The sequence below is a fragment of the Osmerus mordax genome, chromosome 6 (assembly GCF_038355195.1).
Source record: "Osmerus mordax isolate fOsmMor3 chromosome 6, fOsmMor3.pri, whole genome shotgun sequence".
NCBI classification, from domain to species: Eukaryota; Metazoa; Chordata; class Actinopteri; order Osmeriformes; family Osmeridae; genus Osmerus; species Osmerus mordax.
In genome coordinates this window covers 7,536,572-7,560,218 of record NC_090055.1, presented here as the reverse complement: position 1 = coordinate 7,560,218, position 23,647 = coordinate 7,536,572, and the positions used below count along the sequence as shown (strand labels likewise).

The window sequence follows — 23,647 nt, the reverse complement described above, 5'->3', positions numbered from 1 at the left end:
CATCGACCACACATCTCCTTATAACTGTCCTTCATGTGGTTAGAACTGCCATTGCCCTACCTAGATGTGATTATAACTGCTAAATGTCTGCCTGTGTGTGGTTATAACTTAACTGTCTTCCTCTGTGTGGTTATAATTGCCATATGTCTCCTTATGTGTGGTTATAACTGACATATATCATCATTCTCCCCATCCATCCACATCCATCTGCATCTCTCCATTCGTGCCCCCCTGTGCAGGTGTTCTGGGGCCAGGAGCACCTCAACTGTCTGCGGCTGGTCCAGGAGCACCTGCAGGCCTACCTCCAGAGGGGGGCCCCCGCGGGGCCCAGGGAGCCCTGCCAGGCCCAGCCGCCCCCCTCCCCCGGACCGCACGGCCCCAGGACGGAGCTCAGCTCCGACGACCTCCGCACTGGCCTCTTCCAGTACATCCAGGACACAGGTGGGCACGCACTGCTAGCTCTGCCCCCCCCCCCCTCCCTCCAGGTCAGCTGACACTGGAGAACACCACCCGTGTGTCAGTGCAGGGGTGTGTGGTAGATAGAGCGTGCTGGTCGCCAGGCCAGCTGTGAACACACAGTGTGGCGGTGCTCCAGAGAGCCAGAAGGAACTGTGGGCCTCGACAAGAAGTCACTGGGTTTAGGTCAGCTTCTGCACCAAACACAGCCGTGTTTATGGTCCTCTCTTTTTTTTCCCCCCCGAGCTTACTGTCCTCTGCGCACACACACACACACTTAAGCGAGCGTGGGTGGGCAGGAGATCAAACCCTTGAGGAGCCTCGTCAGCTATCTCTCCTGTCAGCTGTGGTCAAGCTCCCCCCCCCCCCCTCTCTCTCTCTCTCTCTCTCTCTTTCTCGCTCTCTATCTCTCTGTGTCTCTCTCCCTCTCCTCAGCGAAGTTGTTTGTTGCATCGCTCCGCTGGTCTTTGATGCATTTAATAGGGCTGTTTCCTAAGAGCAGGAGGAAGGCTTCCCAGTAGTAATGACAGAGACAGGATCTGCTGGCAATATGTTGAGAACAGGGGCCTGTGTTCTGAGGAAGAGCCAGCAGACTGGCTCAGGGACGCACGCACAGCGCTTGTGTGGATTGTCTGGTCATGTGTATACATGTTTGTGTGTGTTTGTTTGTGTGTGGGTTTGTGTGTGTGTGTGTGTGCGCATGTTTAAGACCAGCTGGAGCTTCCTGTAGAAGCTGGGTAAACTGACGTGAATGTAAACAGCATCATGAAAACCCTAGTCTCATCCACGACGGCACAAACAAAAGCTGTGCCACTGTGAAAACAATATATGGTCCACCTTCAAGTGGGCTGCTCGTCGCCTTACATGAAAGGGGAAATCATTTCGCGGTGGAACCAAAGAGGCCTAGAACGCGTTTTCTGGAACGAGGACCTCACTGTTTGTTCTCCCGGGGGAGCAACCAAAGCAGCAATCCCTCGCTTGACGGTTCTCTCAAATAAACATGGAGCCCTTCCAGAGGAACTGGAACCCCTCACGGCAGCCGTGACTAAATCCCAAGCATCACTCAAGAAGACCGTGTCCGCGTCCTCCTCCCCCCCATCCCCCCCTCGCCCCTGCGGCGTGGAGAGAGCCCGTCAGACTCCCAGAGCATGGATATGCCCCCCCCCCCACCCCGCCCCCCACACCCTGCCCCCCCCCCCCCCCCCCCCCCCCCCCCCACCCATGCCTAAACCAATAAACCAATCCAGGGCTCAGAAACTCAAGGAGATGAGAACACACACACGCACACACACAAGTGTGTTCTTCTCAGAGAGCACCCGGTAGGTCTGCGTGTGTGGAGAGCCCACTTTGGTCAGAGCCACATCTGCCCAGTCAAGCAGAACACGGACCCCGCGGACGAGTGTGGACGAGGGTCCTCGTGTCTGCCCCTCTGTCACACTCTGTCATCGCTACATCTCTCCCCCCCCCCCCCTCTCCCTCCCCCCCCCCAGCATCCCAGAGACTCCCAGGCTCCTACGAGGTGGTGTTCTACAGCGAGACGGAGGACGTGCCCGGGGTCATGCTATGGAGGTACCCCGGAGCCCCGGGTCCTGACCTTCGTCCGGATCACCCCGGTGCCCTTCAACACCACCGAGGACCCCGACATCAGCACAGCAGACCTGGGGGACGCCCTGCAGGTAGGCTGCCCCTCCCGCCGGGCTCCATCCCCCGCGGACGCGTGTCTGCCTGTCTGTCCGTCTGTCTGTCCGTATGTCTGTCTGTCTGCCTGTCTGTCTGCTCACCTTAAAGTTCTTTGGAACGTATGTTTCATTTGAACGATTTGGGTTTCTTGCCGTCCGTTTGTCTGTCTGTCCTACCTCAGATTCTTTCAATTGTGGGATTTGTTCATTTGACCCACAATTATGAGGCCTGAGCCTCTGTCTGTTCTGGAGGTTTATAGGTCTGGAAGGCCACAAGGCCTATAGGCTGCAGCACACAAGCTTCGTCGCTAACTTCCGTGAAGGGACACACGTGAGAACACATGCTAGACTGGATCAGCCCGCTTGGGTAAAACACAGAAAGCTGATCTGCTGCGGCCGCAGCGCGGAGCAGGATCCGGTGTCGCCGTGCTCTCGGGGATCGTGGAGTAATTATGAGACACGGGATCTGTTTTACTGACCTGACTGACTCCCAGTCCCACTCTCACTGCAGGGCCTCACAGACTCACACTGCATGTGGGAGGAGGGGGAGGGGGCTTGGGGGGGAGGGGGGAGGTTACAGGCCCCTTTCGTCATTAGCCAGCTCATTGTGATCCAGATTTAATTGATGTCAGCCTCGGGCGCTCAGCGGTTTTTATTTGCTTTTCTTTATATGAAACTTCAAACGAGCTCAATTAATTCATTTTTTATTTGATTTCTCCAAGGCCGAGGACGTCCAGCTTACAGGGAACGGAAATGCAGTAATAAAAGTCCCAAAACAGTAATGGCCCAGTCCTGCTGCAGAGGAATTTCATTTAGTTTTTCTAGGGTGAGAAGAGAAGAGAGAATGAGGAGAGAAGAGGAAGAGAATGGGAGGAGGAGGAGGAGAGAAGAGGGGAGTAGAGGAGATGGAGACTAGAAAATAGGGTCATTTCTCAGGGCTCTAAAATTACCATGTGACAAATGAACAAAAATCAAAGAGACAAGGAAAGAGAAAGACTTATGTCATTTGGTAGCATCGCTCCTCATACCGAGAGAGAGAGCGAGAGAGGGAGAGAGAGAGACAGAAAGGAGAGAGAGAGAGAGGGGGAGAGAGAGAGAGAGAGAGAGAGAGAAAGAAGAGAGAGACAGAAAGGAGAGAGAGAGAGGGGGAGAGAGAGGGGGAGAGTCATGCACTTGTCCCATTCCTTTCTTTTGTCCTGTTTTCTTTGCCCTTAATAGAAACACTCTTTCCCTCTCTTTCCACTTTCTCACTCGCTTTTTCTTTCTCTCTCTTTCTTTGGCTCTCTTCTCTCTCTCTCCCTCTCTCTCTTTTTCTCTCTCTCTGTCTCTTTCCCTCACTCACCCCCCCCCCCCCCCCCTCAGTCCCCAGAGCAGATCATATTAACTTTTTATAAAATCAAGATTTCCGGCATTTAAATAGTCTGTGGTTTCACAACAGGTTCCAGTATCTCTGAGGGGGAAATTCTAACCACTGCCATTACTCAGAGGCAAAGTGTTGCCCATGTTTTTGCATACAGTGAGTGAAGGCAGAGGGGGGGGCGGGGCGGGGCTCGAGGGCGGCATCCCCAATTCTTCACCCAGAGGTTCCCACACGGGGGAGACAGGAGGAGAGGAAGGAGAGAGGATGGTGGCTCCTTCTCACCTCTGCACCCTCTCAATCACAAGCAGGTGTTCCCACAAGCCCTCTCTTCCCACCTCTCTCTCTCCTTTCCTCCTCGCTAGGATTCCGAGGGTGTGGGAAAGGTAGAGTGGAACACAGGAGCTGTTGTTCACATCAGTCCAGGTGGCGGGGGGGTTGGGGGGTTCCCTCCCTCCCATGGTGCTCACACACACACACACACACACACGCCCCTCTACCACACCCACTCTTGGCCCGGGAAGGCAGCGGTCCCTGGTCCCATGGCCTGAGGTGACCCTGGTGCCACGCTGTGCCCGGCGTGCCTGTCCGAGCCAGGCCCCACACTGCAGCTGCAGCTGGGCCTGCTGTCCCCGTTCTAACGCCTCGTTTAGGACGCCCACGTCCTGCCTCACCACCAGGGCCCCCTCGCCGCGCAGCTACACCACCTGATTCCGATGCCGCCTTCCACACACCACCCAGGGCCAACAAAACCAGTCGGCCGTTTCACTTCAGAGAGAGAGAGAGAGAGGTAGAGAGGAAAGACAGAGATGGGGGAGGGAGGGGGGACTGAGGGAGGGAGAGAAAGAGAGAGAAAGAGAGAGAGAGTATTGTGAATTTTCCGGCCAACATATATATTATTTTAGCGGGACAGCACTCAAGCAGTGCTGTATTAGTCACAGCTAATGTACTGTAAAAACACAGAGACTGTCAGAGAGGCTCTCTGTATCTGGACAGGCTTTTACACCTCATCCAGCAAGACTCCACTCTCAGAAGGTTAGGGTTTCACAGGGAAAACAGAAAGGCACCGAGAAAGAGCTCAGCCTAGACTTATTCCTGATTTTCCACACTGATTAATACTAATGCAGATTGGCCCTTCTGGGATGCTGTAGGGAGTGGATTTCATAACGTTTGTACAGACTCATGTCAATTGAGTTAGCCTGCTCGCTGATAAGGTCTAGAGGTGCAATGTCCTGGCCTTTGGGTAGAAGAGATGGTTTGGAGCCAAGCTCTCCTGGTAAGGGAACCGTGAGTCCTGTTTGAGACTGGACTACCTCAATGTCACTTTCAGACTCCAAAAATAGCCTCTTGGTCTCATCGTTAATGCTTAAGTTTGGACCTTCCGTACTGTTCAGGGCGGATACCCCTTGTTTATCTGAGAACACGCACACACTCTCACACCTGACAGAGCTGATACTGCACAAGGCACCACAAGCAGACAGACAGGTGCTGGGACGCGCACACACACACACAGCAGCCACCTCGCACCAACATGGCCGCCGGACACTGGCTTTCCTCTACGGCAACCCACCAAGGACACACAGTCCCCGGGCTCCTGCCTGTGGAGAAGTCAGAAGAGAAAAAGTGATGTAATGAGTCCACTTTACATCAAATATGGGCCCGCTCCCGTCCACATGTCGTCATGGGGATAGGATATCAGCGAGGTAATGTTCTGGTGCTGGGCCCGCCTGTGTGTGTCCTCAGGGTCCGGGGGCAGAACACTGCCAGGTGGGATTAGGAGAACCACCAGGAAAAACCTGCGTGGCATTCTTGTTACATAACACTCTGATACTGCATTACCTCATCCAGAGACACACACACACATACATATGCTATCGAACAAGAACATTGATTGGTTTTAAAGTTATGCTGCAGTCATGTATGTAGTCAAGCGGGCTGGCTGTGGGTGTATGTTTGTGCATGCGCGCGTGCATGCGTGTGTTGGTGGTCTCCAGCACCTGCTGTGTGAGGGGGGGCCTCAGGGGCTCCTGCTGTGTGAGGGGGGGCCTCAGGGGCTCCTGCTGTGTGAGGGGGGGCCTCAGGGGCTCCTGCTGTGTGAGGGGGGGCCTCAGGGGCTCCTGCTGTGTGAGGGGGGGCCTCAGGGGCTCCTGCTGTGTGAGGGGGGGCCTCAGGGGCTCCTGCTCCTGGGGAAGGAGGACACTGACTGGGCTTGTCCAGGTGCTCAGACCTCTTGGTCTGGTTGTGACCCGTCCTGTTCCTGACTGGTCCTTGTCCTGGTTTTGGTCCTGGTCCTTACTGGTCTTGTCATGACAGTGGGTCCTAGTCCAGGTCCTAACCGGTTGTGTTTGCCATCCTGGTCCAGGTTCCCTGCAGTCTGGAGTACTGGGATGAGCTCCAGCAGGCCTTTGTGCCCTACCGGGAGTTCAGCCTATCAGAGAGCAGCGCCTGCGAGCTGCAGCTGCCCAGCGTCAGCTTGACCAATGAGCAGAAGGACCTGGTGGCGTCCGACCTCTGGAGAATCGTCCTCAACCACAGCGGCACGGACGCAGGGGACGAGCAGAGGTGAGTTGGAGAGAGAGGGGGTGTTTCTGGTTTCCTGTGTGTGGTGTGTGTGTGTGTCGTCCAGTGAGACAGAGCAGGACTTGAGCCTTGCCGAGCACAAAAGATTGCAGTGTGTCCCTACACATCTGGAGCCTAAGAGCAGAGGGGGAAAGAGAGAGAGGGAGAGAGATGCAGTGGAGGCAGAGAGAGGCAGAGGATGGAGGAGAAAGAGAGAGAAAAGAGGGGGGCAGGTTTGGAAGCAGTTGGGATCAACCTAATGAGATTTCCCAGCACACCATGGGGGCAGTCAGGGCCGCTGCAGATTCCTTCCTGCTTCCCTTGAGAGTACCCAATCAGGAAGCTGACAGGAAGTTGGGGTGTCTGACCCTTTGGTGTGGCCCACGCTGGCCTGGACCAAACCCAGGCCGTATAAGGCTTGGACCCACCTGCCAAGGCACACCTCGGAGGAGAAGCAACTCTCTGGGTCTCTGGCTTCTCCTTTCTCTCTCGCTCGCTCGCTCGCTCTCTCTCTCTCTCTTCCTCTCTTCCTCTCTCTCTTCCTCTCTCTCTCTCTCTTCCTCTCTCTCTTTCTCTCTCTCTCTGACTCTTTCCTTTTTCGGATGCGAGCTTGCTCTCTTCCTCTCCCTTCCTCCCTCTCTTCCGAAGCGGGTTTTGGGGGATTTCTGAGCGAGTCGGCTGCCAACCCCACATTCATGTGTGGGTTTAAGAGCTCCAAAGGGGCAGAATGAGAGGAAGAGGAAAACATGGAAGAAGAGAGGGAAGAAAAGGAAAAAAAAAGAAAAGTCCACATCCAGTGAAAAGAAAAATATACATCTGCATTTCATTATAATCATACTGCAAACAGTACATTTCCTTTATGTTTAAATTATTTGTCCTTTTTGATCAAAATTGATTCCCTTCCCTTTCGCTCTGTGTTTCATCTGCCCTCCTCTGGTTTCTCCAGAAAAATAACACTGCCCTGCCAAGTGGAAGTCAGGAAAATTGTCAACATGTGATGCTTATCTGTTTAAAGCAGCTTACCAGCCCGCACCTCCTTCCTGCCCCCCCCCCCGCTCATGTTGGGGCGCTCCGAGTAGCAGCAAATTACAGAGCAAATGGTCATTCACTTCAATTACTGTCCACCAGCATTCATCTGCCGCGACGTACCATTAATGTCGTTAGACGAGGTCTCCGTTGACGATCTACCCAGAGACAGAGTACCTTGACGCACACACACACACACTAATAATAGCTCCTCTCTGTTGTCCCTAGTTCGGACAGTGAGTCTGGCTCCCAGCTGCCCTGTGACCAGCTGGTGTCGCCCACCGCCCTGGCTGCCTGTACCCGCGTGGACTCCTGCTTCGCGCCCTGGTTCGTGCCCTCCCTGGGGGTGTCCCTCCAGCTGGCACAGATGGAGCTGCACCTCTGCCACCACCTGGAGCAGCTGGGCACAGGTATCCCTCCACGTCTACAAGTTGATATCTGGTGTTTGGGGGTGTCGTGGATTGACACACTTTCATATGTCTCTCTCTCTGTTTCTTCCTGTGTCTCTCCATCTCCCTCCCTCCTCCGCTCCAGTCCCTCCCCGTCGCCTCCGCCCCTTCCTCCCCAACAGGAAGTTACCTCAGGACCAGGAGTACCTGGTGCTGCGAGCCCAGGAGCCGCGGGCGTTCCTGCGGCAGTGGAGCGGTGGCGCGCGGCGCTGCCAGGAGCTCAGCTTCTCCACGGAGCTGGACTGCCGCCTGCTGGAGTACCGGAACCTCACCCTGCTGCCCCTCCTCCGGCCCGTCCTCCTGCAGGGCCAGGCGGCCGCCACGCGCCTCCCCGACCCCCACGGAGGCCCCGCCGACACCCTGCTGGACGGCAACGTGTTCGTGGACCCCGTGTTGGTCAACGTCAGCCAGTACAGCATCCACACGCTGGACACCGCCCTGCAGAGCTGGAAACAGGTCAGAGGTCATTGCCGCCTCGCGTTTTTTCTTTTTTTCTTTCTTGTTTGTGTCGAACGCTCACTAAGCAACGCGCGCTGTCCGAGGGGATTCGCTCGGCGACTGTCGGAAGGAATCGTTCTCCCGACACGACGGGGTTCCCGGTCGTGTCAGGGATAGGAGGCGCTCTCACCGGTCCTGGTCTTCGTCCTAGGAGCCCCTTGCCATCACATACGCGTCTCTTGGGATTGTTTGCAGGACAATCTGGAGGAAAGACCTTTTAGAGGGCTGGAGCTGGGTTCACTCAGCGAGGAGAGAGAGAGAGAATCAAGTGAGAGAGGGAACAAGAGAAAAAAGCTAGAAAGAGAAAGAAATGGGGCGAATCAGAGGGAGAGAGAGCAGACCAGCTACCCCTCCCTCCCCAGCTCCTGCATCATAGTCCAGCACTCGCAGCTAGTATAATGACCTTGACATGTGAGTCAGCATCTTCCTCCGGTTGCTTCCCAGGCGGAGTATGGACCTATAGTGTTGGCCCAGGGTTAGCGGGCCTGACCTATGACCACATACAGCCCCCTGACTGCTGCTCATTCCAGCTGCTTAGTGTACTCATAAATCAGCTTCCTGGACCTGAGAGTGGAGGTCACACAGCCTGAAGCCTCTCCACTGCAGTCTGGACTGGGGCTACTTGAGGCGCGTTTGATTTATATCACTGTTAGAACATGTGGGACTGTTCTGTTAGTTTCATTGCTCTGGGTGATGTAAATGAAGTGCACCTGAAGGATTATTTGCCAGTAGGCTTTACCAGCCTACCACAGGGTCTCTGTTCCCGATTCCTGATTGGTTCCTAGGCTGTGAGGCCGTGGCCCGGTACAGTTGATGATTGGTTGATTTGTGCGACTCTCTCCGTACAAACGATGGTCTCAGCTGGGCTTGATCATCCTTGAGATCTGCTGCCAGCCAGCGGACCAGTGCTAGAACACACACACGTGCACACACGTGCACACACACACTGGACCTCTGATGTCTGTCAGCCCTCATTCATGTCATCAATACTGGCTTGATGCACAGTTGTGTTGGATTGTGTAGATTTGGTTGGAGCCTCTGCCTCATAACCAGCACACTAAATGGCTCCCCCCTCCCTCACTGCAGGAACATAATTACAAGTTTGAGAGCCTAGGGAGGGGGGGGGGGGGGGGGGGGTTGGTCAAGTTCACCAACACCAAACTGTTTGATATTTGGTCCTCCGTGAAGTGGTGAACACACACACACATATTTGTGTACTGTGCACACACACACACACACACACAGTTCACAGGAAGCTACAAACACGCTATCATGGAACATTCCAGTGTTTGGTTTCCCCTGAAGGTAAACCTTGTGGAAACCTTGTTTGACTAAACACAGGCTGCGTGTGGCCAGCGCTCTCTACTGTACCCTACTGTACGGCCCTGTACCAGGAGTGGAAACTGGAATGCTAACGCACACCGCAACAGGATACGGGTTGGGTAATGGTCGGCGTGATTTTCGTGTTTCCTGGTGTCAAGGCTGGCCGGCGGCCTGCTATGATGTGGCTCTGCTCGAGGCAGTGGAAGAATCCTCCAGGCACCATCAGCAGAGCAACCGTGGTTGGAAGCCCACGCAGAGGGGCCTGGAGCTGGGATGCTGAGAGAGCAACACCCCCCCACCCCCAGGCCTGGTATCAGGCATGCTTCCCTAGGGGCCCAGCCACAGCTCCCCCAACCCTCAGACCCAGTTATATCTCCTGGCCTTGCCAACAACCTCAACCCCCAGTTTCAACTCCAGCCCCTAACCCTCTCCCCAACCCCAGCCCCTAACCCTCTCCCCAACTCCAGCCCCTAACCCTCTCCCCAACCCCAGCCCCTAACCCTCTCCCCAACCCCAGCCGCTAACCCTCTCCCCAACCCCAGCCGCTAACCCTCTCCCCAACCCCAGCCCCTAACCCTCTCCCCAACCCCAGCCGCTAACCCTCTCCCCAACCCCAGCCCCTAACCTTCTCCCTAACCCCAGCCCCTAACCCTCTCCCCAACTCCAGCCCCTAACCTTCTCCCTAACCCCAGCCCCTAACCCTCTCCCCAACCCCAGCCCCTAACCTTCTCCCTAACCCCAGCCCCTAACCCTCTCCCCAACCCCAGCCCCTAACCTTCTCCCTAACCCCAGCCCCTAACCCTCTCCCCAACCCCAGCCCCTAACCTTCTCCCTAACCCCAGCCCCTAACCCTCTCCCCAACCCCAGCCCCTAACCCTCTCCCCAACCCCAGCCCCTAACCTTCTCCCCAACCCCAGCCCCTAACCTTCTCCCTAACCCCAGCCCCTAACCTTCTCCCTAACCCCAGCCCCTAACCCTCTCCCCAACCCCAGCCCCTAACCCTCTCCCCAACCCCAGCCCCTAACCCTCTCCCCAACCCCAGCCCATAACCCTCTCCCCAACCCCAGCCCCTAACCTTCTCCCTAACCCCAGCCCCTAACCTTCTCCCCAACCCCAGCCCCTAACCTTCTCCCTAACCCCAGCCCCTAACCCTCTCCCCAACCCCAGCCCCTAACCTTCTCCCTAACCCCAGCCCCTAACCCTCTCCCCAACCCCAGCCCCTAACCCTCTCCCCAACCCCAGCCCCTAACCCTCTCCCCAACCCCAGCCCCTAACCTTCTCCCTAACCCCAGCCCCTAACCTTCTCCCTAACCCCAGCCCCTAACCCTCTCCCTAACCCCAGCCCCTAACCCTCTCCCTAACCCCAGCCCCTAACCCTCTCCCTAACCCCAGCCTTATTCCCTACAGACCAACCCTAAGTTCCAGGCCTTTCTCCAGGCTTGTTCCCCCAGCCTCAGTTTCCTGCCCCAGCCTCGGGCCTCTCCCACCCCCTTTCCCCCCGGCCCCAACCCTCTGAGAAGAGGATTTAGGGGTAACCACATAAAGGCACAGAGCTATTTGCACACTGTAACTTTCTCACAGAACACTCAAGCGAGCTCTTGGTATACAAGCGTGGAGACAAGGGCAGGCTCCGCTCTCAGCCCTCCATTCCTCAGCTCCCGGAAGCACCACTCTGCACAGATCCAGTTTCTCTCTCTCTCTCTCCGGAGCAGATGTGGACACCGATGCACGCTGTAGCACCGCTTCCTCTCTCTCCCTCCTCCATCTGCACTCCTTGATCTGATTATCGTGCGTTTCAAAATGTCCGTTTACAGGGTGCCCTGTCTGCCCGGCGTATGCTTCAGGGAGAAGTCCCGTGAACTGGTTCGGGTTTGATTTTCTGTCCGGTGGCTGACATTGTCTCTCTCCTTGTGAGGTTATTAGCTGTGTGTGTGACGGTCACCTTAAACCTGGTTCGATCCGCGGACCTCGTCGTATTCCAGATCTGGAGCAGACAAGACGAGCACCGTAATCTAATCTGGGGCGGGATTATAGAAATGGATACTTAGATTTCTCAGGGGTCTCTTGCTGAAAAGAGAACTGCCATTTCAGCGTTTTAACAACAAGGTACTTTTGGACCATCAAAATATCTCTGCGTTAATGTTTGCCCACGTAAAAATCTGACAGACAGACAGGGATTACTCGGCCCCGGTCTTAAGATCTGCTTATGACTGTATCGTGTTGCCTAATGAATGGAGCTGGGAAGACGATACCATCAAAGACGGGGCTTAGAAGGGCATCTTAAAGATGGCAGGAAGTTCGAGAGCCGGAGAGTCTTATTGGCTGTGGCCAGAGATAGCGTTCCATCATAAAACTGGGAACGGATCTGCGGTGGGGTCCCCAGCGGCTGTTGTGCCGGGGCCCGAGGCTGGGAGGCTCCGTGTCACGGTGTAAACGTTCCCATCCGCTCTCCGTAGCAGCTCAGCCCAGGATGCAGGATGGGGGTTTGGCAGGACCCCCTCGCCTCAGCCGCCTGCTGCAGAGCTGGGGTTAAGATACGGAGGGGGGCGGGGGGGGGGGGGGGGGGGGGGGGGGGTTTGGTTGGGATTGTTGTGCTGGTCGCTGAGGGCCTGCTGATAAGAGGTGGGTCGCAGGGAGGGAGGGAAGGGAGTGAAAGATGTAGGGAGGGAAGGGTGGCCTCTCCAAGGCCCCAGAGGAGGGAAGGTTCTGGAAGGATCTCGGGTGATTCACGGTTTTCGGCTGCGCTGTTCTGGAACTGGGTGTAGATAGTTGAACCGGGCCAGAGAGCAGGTTCTGTTAGAAGTGTTCACTAGCAGGCCGCAGAAGCGTTCCTGCTCACACGCAAACTGACGTGTGGACATGTGTACGGACGGACGTACAGCCATGTTGTTCCAGCATGACCTGCGTTTTTTCTCGCTCAACCCAGCTCTGACCCATGAAGGTAGGTGGGCAGGCCTTGGTTTTGAACAGTGCTCTCTTCCCAAACTACAGGCCTCAGTCATGGATGACTCGCACTGCAGGAATGCCTGCTTCAGCGGAGCTTTTCCCAGCGTCCTGACGAGGGAACGAAAAAAAACAACACACATATCTCTGTTCAGGTTGACTGGCGGTCTGCGAGCAGTGTATATTTTTTTGTTTTTGTTTTATGGCAGGGCCCGGTAAAGACATGAACATAATCAAGTCTGGCTTGAGCTAGTCCAGGGGCTGGGAGCGGAGGCCTCCTGGAGCTTGGTTTGGAGCAGGAGGTAGGAGTTGGCCCGGTAGCCCAGATCATGCTGCTCCAACCTGGACGGCTGTCAGCCTGAGTGACTCCCCAGTGGAGGTTGTGTTCCTCCCAGAGATGATGTCAGTCTTTGCGCTCGCTCCCAGTGGCTGGAGATGTGTCAGCTGAAGACCTCCCGTTATTAGATACAGTTAGACACACACACGTGAACACGGACGCGCAAACACACATCCACGCGTCCCATTCCAACTTGTATCTCAATTCTCATCCGCCCCTCTTCTCTACCTACCCCCCACCCCCGAACCCCCCCCCCCCCCACCCTTCTCTCCTTTCCAACCCCTCCTCCCCACCCCAGAACCAGGCCCCCGGCGCAGAGGAGCTGGTGTACAGCCACTACGTGATCTGCAACGACACACACGAGACGCTCCGCTTCGGCCAGGTGGACACGGACGAGAGCGTGCTGCTGGCCAGCCTGCACAGCCACCAGTACAGCTGGCGCTCGCACAAGTCTCCCCAGGTACCGCCACAACACGCGCGCACGCACATACACTCACACATACTCGCACGCACTCGCTCGCACACACACTCGTGTATCCTCTCACATACTCACACACACTCACGTGTCCTCACACATACTCACACACACACTTGCGTATGCTCACACATACTCACACACACACTCATGTATCCTCACACACACACACACAGACACTCACGTATCCTCACACATACTCACACACACACTTGCGTATGCTCACACATACTCACACACTCACGTATCCTCACACACATACTCACACACACTCACGTATCCTCACACATACTCACACACACACACACTCGGGTATCGACGCACACCTTCTCTCAAGCACACACTCGCACACACATTCACCGACACGCAGAGTGCTTCTATCGCACAGAGAACACACGCAGATGCACAAACATATGCACGTGTATCGAAAAAGACCCCAGCGCGCTGACTTCACGGTCAACACGCGCGCAGACACACACCTCCTGAGCGGCCCAGCCACTGTGTGTGTGTGCGTCTGTCAGCGACGCCTGACAGTCCCCTGACAGCATTGTTAAAGAAGATGAATGATACTTAACCCTTTGTGGTTTAGGGGTTGAGTGGAAAGATGGTGGGAGGGAAGGAGGGGATGGAGGGTGGGCTGGCTGGCTGGCTGGCGATGGAGCACATCAGCTTGGTAAGCACATGTTTCTCGACCCCCTGTTCTCTCCTCTAGTGCTGGGAGAAAGTTGCGCTTGAGAAAAGACATGGCCATAATTGCTTACAGTAAGTCAGTAAGTCAAGTCGTATTAATCATCAATCACAGTTAATCTGGTGCTCTTACCTCAGTCTCACACACACACGCACACACACACCACAAACACACACACTCGGGGCTGTCCCCCAGCAGAGCTGAGCCCTGGATGCGGTTCCTCCAGCAGGAGCTCCAGTCCGGGGGCTTGGCTGAGCGGTCTGGATGGGAAGCGAGCGGCCGTGCCCTGGTGTCTGGGCCCGTGTCATTCCGAGGGGGTACTGTCATGTGTTGTTCCGTCCGCTCCCCGCGGTCAGGGGTGTGCGTATCTCGAGACGAGCATGATTTGCGATACTAAGTCAATAAGAAATGTGTGACTTAGCCAGGAGTAAAGCGGTGGAGAGAGTGGTGATAGTCAGCCTGCCAATGTGTCAACCTCACACTTAATTGCAGCACACTCACTAAATTACTCTGCAGGGGAATGAAAATAAGAGGCTGATAAGGAAGAGATTATGTTACTCTTAACGGTAACATTCCACTGCGTGCGTGTGCGTTTGTGTGTGTGCGTGTTTGTGTGCGTGTGTGTGTGTCTCCAGCTATCTGGTTTATCTAGCCTGGCTGTGATGTAAGTGGTTCTGCTGTTAGGTTAAGGTCCCATGGTGTGTTGTGGTGTCTAAAACAACACCAGTCATCATGAAGCGTCATTCCCACATGACCCCCAGTAACCCCCCGACAAACTCACCCCGGACCCCCACAGGGCCTCCTGTCACCCCCCTCACAAACACACCCCAGACCCCCACATATCTCCGTCTCCCTCCCCCCCACCCTCTGTTACCCCACGGTAGCCTCTGGGAGGGCGGCCATATTGATGACATCATGGCCCCCACTGAGAATGACCAGAGGCAGGACGGTCACGGCCACCACAGGGACATCTCGGCCAATGACGTCTCTCTCTCTCCCCTCTATCTATATATCTCTCGCTCTCTCCTCAGACCCTGGTCTCTCTCTGTACGACTCGGGGTTTGACTGGCTAGTTTTGGTGAGGTGGAGCTCTGACTGGTGAACAGGCCTGCTGTTGAGCTTGAGGTAAACCAGGGAGTGAGAGGCTGTGTGCGTGCGTGTGTGTGTGTGTGTGTGTGTGTGTGTGTGTGCGCCTGTGTGTCCGTCCCTCCCTGTGTTGACATACCTCCGAGTTTCTGTCACTGCTGTGAAGAGTACATTCAGTCAAAGTGTTATTTCAGTGAAACCAGACCCTGAATCTCTCTTTCCTCTCTGTCTCTCTCTCTCTCTCTGTGTATGTCTCTCTCTCTGTCTCTCTCTCTGCCGACGTGACCATCCATGTCCCACAGCAGGATGTTGGGCTCTCATTCTGGCACGTTCAACCTTCAGACCTGGTGCGGGTACAACCCACACATACTGGCACAAAGGGTGCACTTGATTGACTTCACCCTGTACATGGAAGCCAGTGGAACAGCCTCGACAGAGCCATTTCTTGGATAAATCAAACGCACCTTAATTGATCTCACATACAAATGTTTGACGTACGTGTTTGACCCTGGTCTGCTGGGGAGGGGTGTGTTTGGTCGGGGCGGCACGTCCCAGGCTGGGGCGGCAGGGCTGAGTGGAGTTAGGTGACGGAGGTACAGGTCAGCTTCTCGCCATGTTTCCTGCGTTCTGGTCTTCATCAGGCTGGTGGGCCCAGGCTCCTGGCCCTATCCCAGCATACCTGCACATCCTCCGGGGTTAGCGCTGAGGGGGGGGGGGGGGGGGGGCTGCTGGGGTGTGTGCGGGGAGTCAGGGGTGAGGCTGGCGGGGGGGTAGGTGGAGTAGAACATGGGGAGGTAGGGTGGAGCAAGGGGAGGTTGGGTGAGGAAGGGCTGTAATATGGGAGGGGGGGGGGGGGGGGGGCAGGGTTGAGGCAGTGAGGAGGCAGACGGAGATGGGGGGGGGGGGGAGCGGGCGGGCGGGCGGGGAGGCTGGAGGAAGCAGGGGTGGAGGCAGGAAAAGCGTGTGGTCAGGATGGTGGCGTCTCTGGCAGGCCTGGGCAGGATCCAGGCTGATGAAGACTCTGTGGTGACTGTGGTGGAGAAGCAGCAACCAGCCGAGCAATCTGGGAGCCACACTCTACATGCCTACAAGCAACATTCCCAATCCAAACAGGAATACTTTGTTATTTGGTGGAACGGTAGGCGTGTGGAGCTAACCCACCCCTAAACACACCCACCCTCGCCCTCGGTTAATATGCAGGAGAGCTGGGTCTGCATCTAGTCAGCGGTTGTAAAACAGGCAGCCAAACGGTGTTCTGTAGCCCAGAGGACAAGGAAGTGATGTCAGAAAGTACACAATATTGATAACGGCCCCACGTTAAACTACTAATATTGAATCAGTACTGTAGCTTAGTCTCCTAGCAACATGACAACAAACTCGGTGAGTGAGTTAGGGCTTAGTCAGTTGGGACGACTGTCAAACTCCTCCTGGTGGTGATGACCTCACACGCACACGGAGTGTCTGGTGTGTACAGCAGCCAGACATAGTCTGGATTCCTCCTCCCTGTCTTCTGTGCGCTTTCGAAACAGTATATCTCTCCTGAAATAGTACGTGTGTCTGTGTGTGTACCTGCCCCTCGCTGCGTCAGGACTGATTTAAGAGCAGCTCCTCACTCACACGGTCTCAAGCCCTGTATGAAGTGAGGATAGATGGACGTCTCTCTCCGGAGCCGTGTGTCTATCTTCCAGCACCCCTGACTCATCCAAGCCCAGAGCGAGGAGCCTCGAGCCCCCGGCCCCGGACCCCGGACCCTCTATCCCCTCTACCCTTCCTCCTCTTCTCCTCTCTGTCCTTTCTCTTCTCTCTCTCCTCTCTCGACTGTTTCTCCGCTCTCCTCCTGCCCCCCACCCCATTCTCTCCTCTCATCACTCCGTAGTTAAATCCTACTTATCCCCAGAAACCGACTCGAATGAGTGTGTTATTAAACTCACTTTGACAGGCAGGAGGCCCAGTTTGATTCTGCCTTGTATATATCTTGTGTATATCTATATAATTCCCTCTGCCGGACGCTCCATCCCAGATGAGGCCTTGGAGCCCCGGTCCACAACATGATTGTCATTATTATGCTGATGAAGGGGATCTGGTGCTTTCCCTGTGTTTGTTTTTGCATGTAAATTCCTGGGACTTGACAATGTGTGAGCAGTTAGAGAAACATGCTTTTATCTGCCTCCTCTCCTGCTGTTCTCCTCTACTGTTCGTCATCTCCTTGTTTTCTTCTCCTCTCCTCCACTCCTCCCCCGCCCCCTCCTCTCCATCTTGTGAAACATTGCTTTATGATTCCCTGTTCCCTGGAGTCGTGTTGTTAAGTGAAGCACGGTTTCCCAATCTACGTCAGGTTACATGACATGTTTCCAACTTGACAACTTAAAATAGAATATTTCCAATGTTCTTGTCCCTCCACTCCCAGTATCCAGGTAATTTTGGCTCCGGTGTTCACCACCTTTGCTCCAGTAAAGCCAGACCCTGTGGGAGATTTCTCATGTACTGTTCCTTACAGTATCCTGTGTTCCTGTCCAGCCTGGCCAGTAGCGAGACAAGGCCTCGTTTGTTACCTCGTAAACAGAGCCCACGGCCAAAGCGGCTCTATATTTCTGGACCCTTCCTTTTTCTCACCATTATATTTCTGTTAACAGGCCTTGTTTTACTGGCCGGCCCACCAAGCGCCCCCCCCTGCACTACAACCCCCCCCTCCAGCCCAGCTCCCAGTAAATACTTCAGCACCTTGCGCAAAAGCCCAGGCCAGTTCATTAAGCTCCTTTATTAATGGAATGTTGTAGTCAGGAGTTTATGTGCACACTCTGCTACGTGCTTGCGCAGCCATGTGGGCACTCTGCTACCGTACGTGCAGCGCCTCGCAGGCAGACTGAACCGCTTTCCTCATCGTCCAAAACCGACAGATGTTTCGCTACAACGAGAGCTTCGCCGAACGCTTTCCACGCATAGGTAAAGCTCAACCACAGCAGCAACAAAAACGGGTCAAACCAGATGGGTGCCTCATCTGAGTGTCCTGGTACGGTTGGAACACGATGTCCCTGTGAGACACGGCCTGTTGTTTTCCCGGAGCCCCCGTGGCTTTACCCAGGCTAACCAGTCCTCTGTGAGGCTTAGTGGTGTTGTGTTGCCAAGCCAACGGCGGGAGAGACGGTGTACGCGTGCGCGAGGGCTGTGCTGAGGGATACAGGCCCTGGATGGACTGACGCTCGACAGGGAGGACGGAGGGATGGAACTCGATGTCTCTGACGAGCTGAACCCACTAACAGACTGACACCAGACGTGCGGTCGGGGTGGGGGGTGGCGGGGGGGGGGGGGGGGGGGGGGGAGTCTACTGGTGTCTCTGTCTGGGGGTCTGGGGAGGACTAGGTTGAGGGGCTGGGAGGGGGTGGAGGTACTTGGGGGTACAATTGAGACTGGGTTGCGGTTTTGGGGGGAGAGACCACTTCCTCTCCCATCTCCCCCCCCCATGTGGTTTTTGTCTCCATCATTCAGACAGCTCATGTCGTCACTTCACGAGACAGACAGGACACAGGAAGCCATTGAAACAGACAGGCAGGCAGGGAGAGAGACGGCCAGACAGACAGCTGTCTGTCTGTTAGCTAGAATGTCCAAAGTGCAATAGCCTCCGACAGGAAGGGGTGGGTGAGAGAATGATGGAATGATGTTTGTCGACCATGAACTGTCTTTGTCGTCAACCACCACTCCATCCACACAAGGGCTCCTCTCTCTCCCTACCTTCCTCTAGCCATGTTGACCGCTGCGCTACGTTGGCAACGTTCTGTTGGAAGCTGTGTTTCCCTGCTCGTCGTGTGAGCAAAGGACAGACGAGGAACACAACAGACAGATGGATACGACTGTCTCTAACCCTAACCCTAATACCCCCTCCTGTTAGACTACTAACCATTACAGCTCTCTCTCTCTCTCTCTCTCTCTCTCCCCCCTCTCTCCCCTCTCTCCCCTCTCTCTACTCTCTCTCTCTCTCTCTCTCTGTCAGTCTTTCTCTCTCACTCTCACTCACTCTCTCTCCCTCTCTCTCTTCTCTCTCTGTCAGTCTTTCTCTCTCACACTCACTCACTCTCTCTCTCTCTCTCTCTGTCAGTCTTTCTCTCTCCATCACTGTCTCTCTGTTTCTGTCTTTCTCTGTTGTTCTGTCTGTCTCTCTCCTCCCACCCCTCCCTCCTTGCACCACTAAGCTGGGAGGACAAACATCTCCATGTCCTTTGTTGTCTGTATGCGCAGACCTGCTTCTCATTAGCTAGGTGGCCAACCCGCTCCCTGGTCCTCAGCCACCAGACATCCAGACAGGCAGGGCTCTTTGTGCTTCCTGCCCCAGTTCAGGCCCTCTGGGCTGGGGCCGCAGTGCTCCGGGGCGCCTGGGCCCATCATGCTTCCAATTTGGCCCTGCAGTCTGGTTCTGGAGAACTGCGTCCTCCGAGGATCCGGTAAATGTTTCTGATCCGGTAATCGTGACACCAACCACGACCATTGACGAGCGCTTTGTTTGTGTTTTGTGCACCCTAAGCACATTTTTCTGACGAGGGCAGATGAGGGATACAGGCAGCTCAGGCTGCTTCGAACTGCCTCTGACTGTCTGTTAGTCTGACTGTCTGTTTGTCTGTCTGTCTGACTGTCTGCCCGTCTGACTGTTAGTTTGTCTGCATGTTAGTCTGACTTAGTTAGTCTGTTAGTCTGCCTGTTAATCTGCCTGTTAGTTTGTCTGTTAGGCTTTTAGTCTGCCTTTTAATCTGTCTGTTAGTCTGCCTGGCTTCATGCATGTCACTTTTATTTATTCATGTGTCAAGTGGCCTTAAACAACCCATTCTTTATGGGATCATTTTTAAGTTTTCCGTTTTCCTTTTCTAAGTCTTCTGTTCAAACATATTCATCATCCCCCACTGATGAGTTATTAAAGGAGACATTCTTAAGACGGCGTGTCGTTATTCCTCCCTGTTTACCAGGAAGCCGAAAGCCAAGTCATTGTTTACGATATGGCTGGCGTGCGGCGATGTTTTGTTGGAAAATATTATTTGTCGTGTTCTCATGGAGAATGATGACGCAACGCGAGGCCTTCAGACGTGACGTGGTATTGGTCAGGGGCTTCCGCTGGGCAGCAGACTAACAGCAGCTCAATTACAGTCAGGGCGGAGCCCACGCCGTCTCAATGTGTCACCTCAAGGTGTTTGGCTTCTCTCCGGACCTCCATGGCAACAAACACATCTGTGGAGCCGGACTATCTCCAAAACAGGAAGTGAGTCCGGTGATGACGCCCACGATGATCGTCAGAGACGCCGTGATGCAATTGAAATGAGGGCATGTTATCATTTAGCCCTGACACACACAGTACTTTGTGGTTCAGTACGCACTTGTGAGACGAGATCGGTGATGTCTTAGATATTTTACCACAGCGTTCTTGGGATGGTTTTACTGAGTCCAGTCCAACATTGAACCCAGTCGCCAAACTCTGGACTGTCTTTAGTCAGACTGCTTTCAGAGGTCAGACAAGGGTGAACAGGTCACCGTAATTATCTAAGAGGTGTGTGTGTGCGTGTCTGAAACAAGACAGAATAGTCAAACCTCACTGTTATCATTACTCTAAAATAATCTCCAGTCAGATTGTAATTATTAAGAGGTGTGTTTGTGTGTTCCTGAAAGCAGACAGAATAGTCAAACCTTACTGTTATCATTAGAGTCTAATAGAATCTCCAGTCAGAATGATTTCTACCAGTTGGTTTTTCTTGGTTCATAGTCGAGCTCTGGAGCGGCTGTCACCAAGCCAGACCAACAGTAATCACTCTCATCCGAGGGCTGTGTGGAGACAGAGAGATGGGAAGAAGCTTCCAGTGTGCTCCGGAAGTTTCTCTCGTGCCTCAGGGAGTGTTGGGGGACGACCAGACATGGAGAAGTTCTCCATGTTCTGGAGAGGAAATCTGAGTGTAGTTCTTGGAGGTTAACAGATTTACTGAAATGAGGACGTTGGCTGGGCTCCCTTGTTTCAGGGTTCTATTCTGGCAGACGGCTTTCTGACTGGGCAGGTTGAACCTTTCAACCCCCTCCAACCCTCTCTCTTGCCTCCCTTCCTCCGTCCCTCTCCAGCCTCCCTCCACTGGCAGCACATTCCCCCCTCCCTCCCCCGTCCCCACCCCCCTCCCGCCCTCCTTTGTGTCCAGTCCAGCGGTGTCACCGCTCCTCACGCCCTGGGCTTGACGCTCAAACACCCGCCGCCGTTTGAAGTCTGGGAGGGAAACCTTGTTATGACTTCTCCTCTGAGGTCAAGTTGAGCCAAAGGCTGGGTAACGTGGACCAGGAGAGGAGAGGTGGGGAAGGGGGGGAGGGGAGATGTTGAAATAACACGCCAGGCTCCGCAGATGGGCCTAAGGTGCTGAGGCCCAGCCTTCAGCCATGTTTACACCTCTCGGCCACTTCCCCGTGAGTAATTCCACATAGAGATCTGAGAAATTATGTCATTTCCACTCAGCCAAGCCAGTCGCGAAGGGCTATCTTCAAATGATTTGGATTCAGGCTTTGATTAAGCGTGTTATTGTAACGGAACCTGTCTTCAAAGGGGAGGTGGGGTCTGGAGAGGGGAGAACCAGAGGAGCCTGTCCAAGGTCCTCATCACCTTTGACCCTGGAGGGTAATTTGTTTTTCTTGGGCAGATTGGTTAAATGTCGAGCACGTTGTGGGAACGACCCAAGTGTAAATCTAAAAGTGAAAAAAAAAAAAAAAAAAACGCTGTTCAGTGTTTCAACCTGGGTCTACAGGGAGGTGCCCCCCCCTTTCTTTCTTGTCAGTGGTAGCGTCCCCTGTGTGTTGCGGCATGTTGGCAGCAAAGCCTTCAGTCGCAGAGTGCTCTCAGGTGGAGGGTCATCAAGCGTGTCATGGGGGGGGGGGGGAGAAGGGGTTGGGATATTGGGAGGTGAAGTGTGGGGGGGGCTGGTTCAGGCCCAGCAGCCCGTCTCAGCTACATGCTGCTTAGCGAAGGTCCTCATTAGCCGCTTCTCACCAGACTGTTTACGGTGTGTGTCGTGGGCCCCTCAGATCCTCGGTGGCCCTGGGCCCTCAGAACATTAACGTTCCTCTAACCCAGCACAGAGGACACCCCCCCCCCCCCTTCCCCCCTCCCGCTCGTCCCCAAACAGTCATAAACAAAAGAGCCGTTTTGTTTACCTGACATTCACACTGGCATAAATAAGGCCAAGGATAACTCATGTATTTCCCTCTTTCTCCGTCCCTGTGTGTGTGTGTGTGTGTATGTTTGTGTGTGCGCGTTTGTGTGTGTGTGCGCGTGTGTGTTCTGCAGCTGCTCCACATCTGCATGGAGGGCTGGGGGAACTGGCGCTGGTCGGAGCCGTTCAGCGTGGACAACGCCGGAACCCTCCTGAGGACCATCCACTACAAGGGCCGCACCGCCTCGCTCATCATCAAGGTGCTGCAGCTCAGCGGCGTCCTGAAACAGGTACCTTCCTTCCGCCAAGAGGGGCAGCAGGCCCGGGTGGGAGGGCCAGAGTGCAGCAGATCTAGGTTAGACCAGGGGGGCAGCAAATCCAGGGGTGGAGCAGTTGGAACAGTAACAGTAATAGCTTGCGAAAGACGACAAATGAGGACACACATTCTCGTCATAGGCCCCTTCCCTGTCTGCGCGATTGTATCCATCCGCACGACAGTCCGACTGGTTCATATTACGAGATGTTCGCCGGCACAAACACGAGCTCGCCCTCCAGCCATCCGAGCGGGTTTCAGCACGTCCTCCAGGAGCAACTGAAAACAGCAGCGTTTCTCTCGGCCACCGCCGTCCAATCGGCTTTCAGCAGAACAGCACGCCGCTAACAACAACAGCGTTTCCAGAGAACGGGGGGATCGTGTACATCGTGTTTGAGTTTGGCGAGAAACACGCGAAGGCATTTGATTCGCTCCCCACCCCCCCCCTCCCGCAAAATAAAAAGGAGATGCCACATCCCAATGATGTGGGGACACTTTGTTATGTAAACATTGTCAAGTGTCACACATGTCTCCGCCGGCGCCCCCAGCCATAACAGACGGACCCACATGCCTATCTGGTCGGCCCGCCATCTTGATCTCATTGGCTCTGATGATAGGGTAAGAGTGTCGGTCACATCCAATCCATAACTAGCAGCCTCAGACTGTGACAGAGGGCCACAGCACCGAGAGTGTGTGAGAGAGTGTGTGTGTGAGAGTGTGTGTGTGTGTGTGTGTGTGTGTGTGTGTGTGTGAGAGAGTGAGAGTGTGTGTGTGTGAGAGAGTGAGAGTGTGTGTGTGTGTGAGAGAGAGAGTGTGTGTGTGTGTGCATGAGTGGTCCTCATCTTGTTTTGTTTTGAGGCTTTCTCCCTGTCACACTACTGTATGGTTGTGTATTTATGATATCCCCTCATGTCAGCTCCCTCCTTGCTCACAAAGTCCCCCTCGTACAAAAACACATGTGGATGGGAGCATCTTTTTACATAATATGTTAAAGTGTGTGCGTGTGTGTGTCTATGATAGGAGGAACCAGACAGGATCAAAATGATTGGAGGAGATCATAGCCATAGACATATGTGGAGATTCCTTTACAATGAATGCATGCATGCAGAGCTGTGTTTCTGTACTGTGTGTGTGTGTGTGTGGTGTGTGTGTCCAGACTGCTGAGTGTGTCAGCGCTAGCTGATGACGTGAGTGAGGGCCAGTGAGAGCTATAAAGCGATGATTGATGAACAGGAGAAGCTCCTCTCATTAGGGGCCAGGCTGAGCTCCCCATGCTCATTATCACCACCACTAGCCTC

At 54.6% G+C, this 23,647-nt stretch overlaps 1 protein-coding gene across 1 annotated transcript in view; it reads left to right on the top strand.

The window, feature by feature from the left end:
* LOC136943922 (intermembrane lipid transfer protein VPS13B-like) overlaps window positions 1–23,647 on the top strand; it is a 167,511-nt gene that overhangs the window by 125,830 nt on the left and 18,034 nt on the right. The window contains 8 exon segments of the mRNA XM_067237409.1: window positions 240–441; window positions 1,947–2,029; window positions 2,031–2,132; window positions 5,855–6,054; window positions 7,306–7,487; window positions 7,612–7,982; window positions 12,926–13,087; window positions 22,171–22,326. Of these exon segments, the coding sequence (XP_067093510.1) occupies window positions 240–441; window positions 1,947–2,029; window positions 2,031–2,132; window positions 5,855–6,054; window positions 7,306–7,487; window positions 7,612–7,982; window positions 12,926–13,087; window positions 22,171–22,326 (1,458 nt within the window).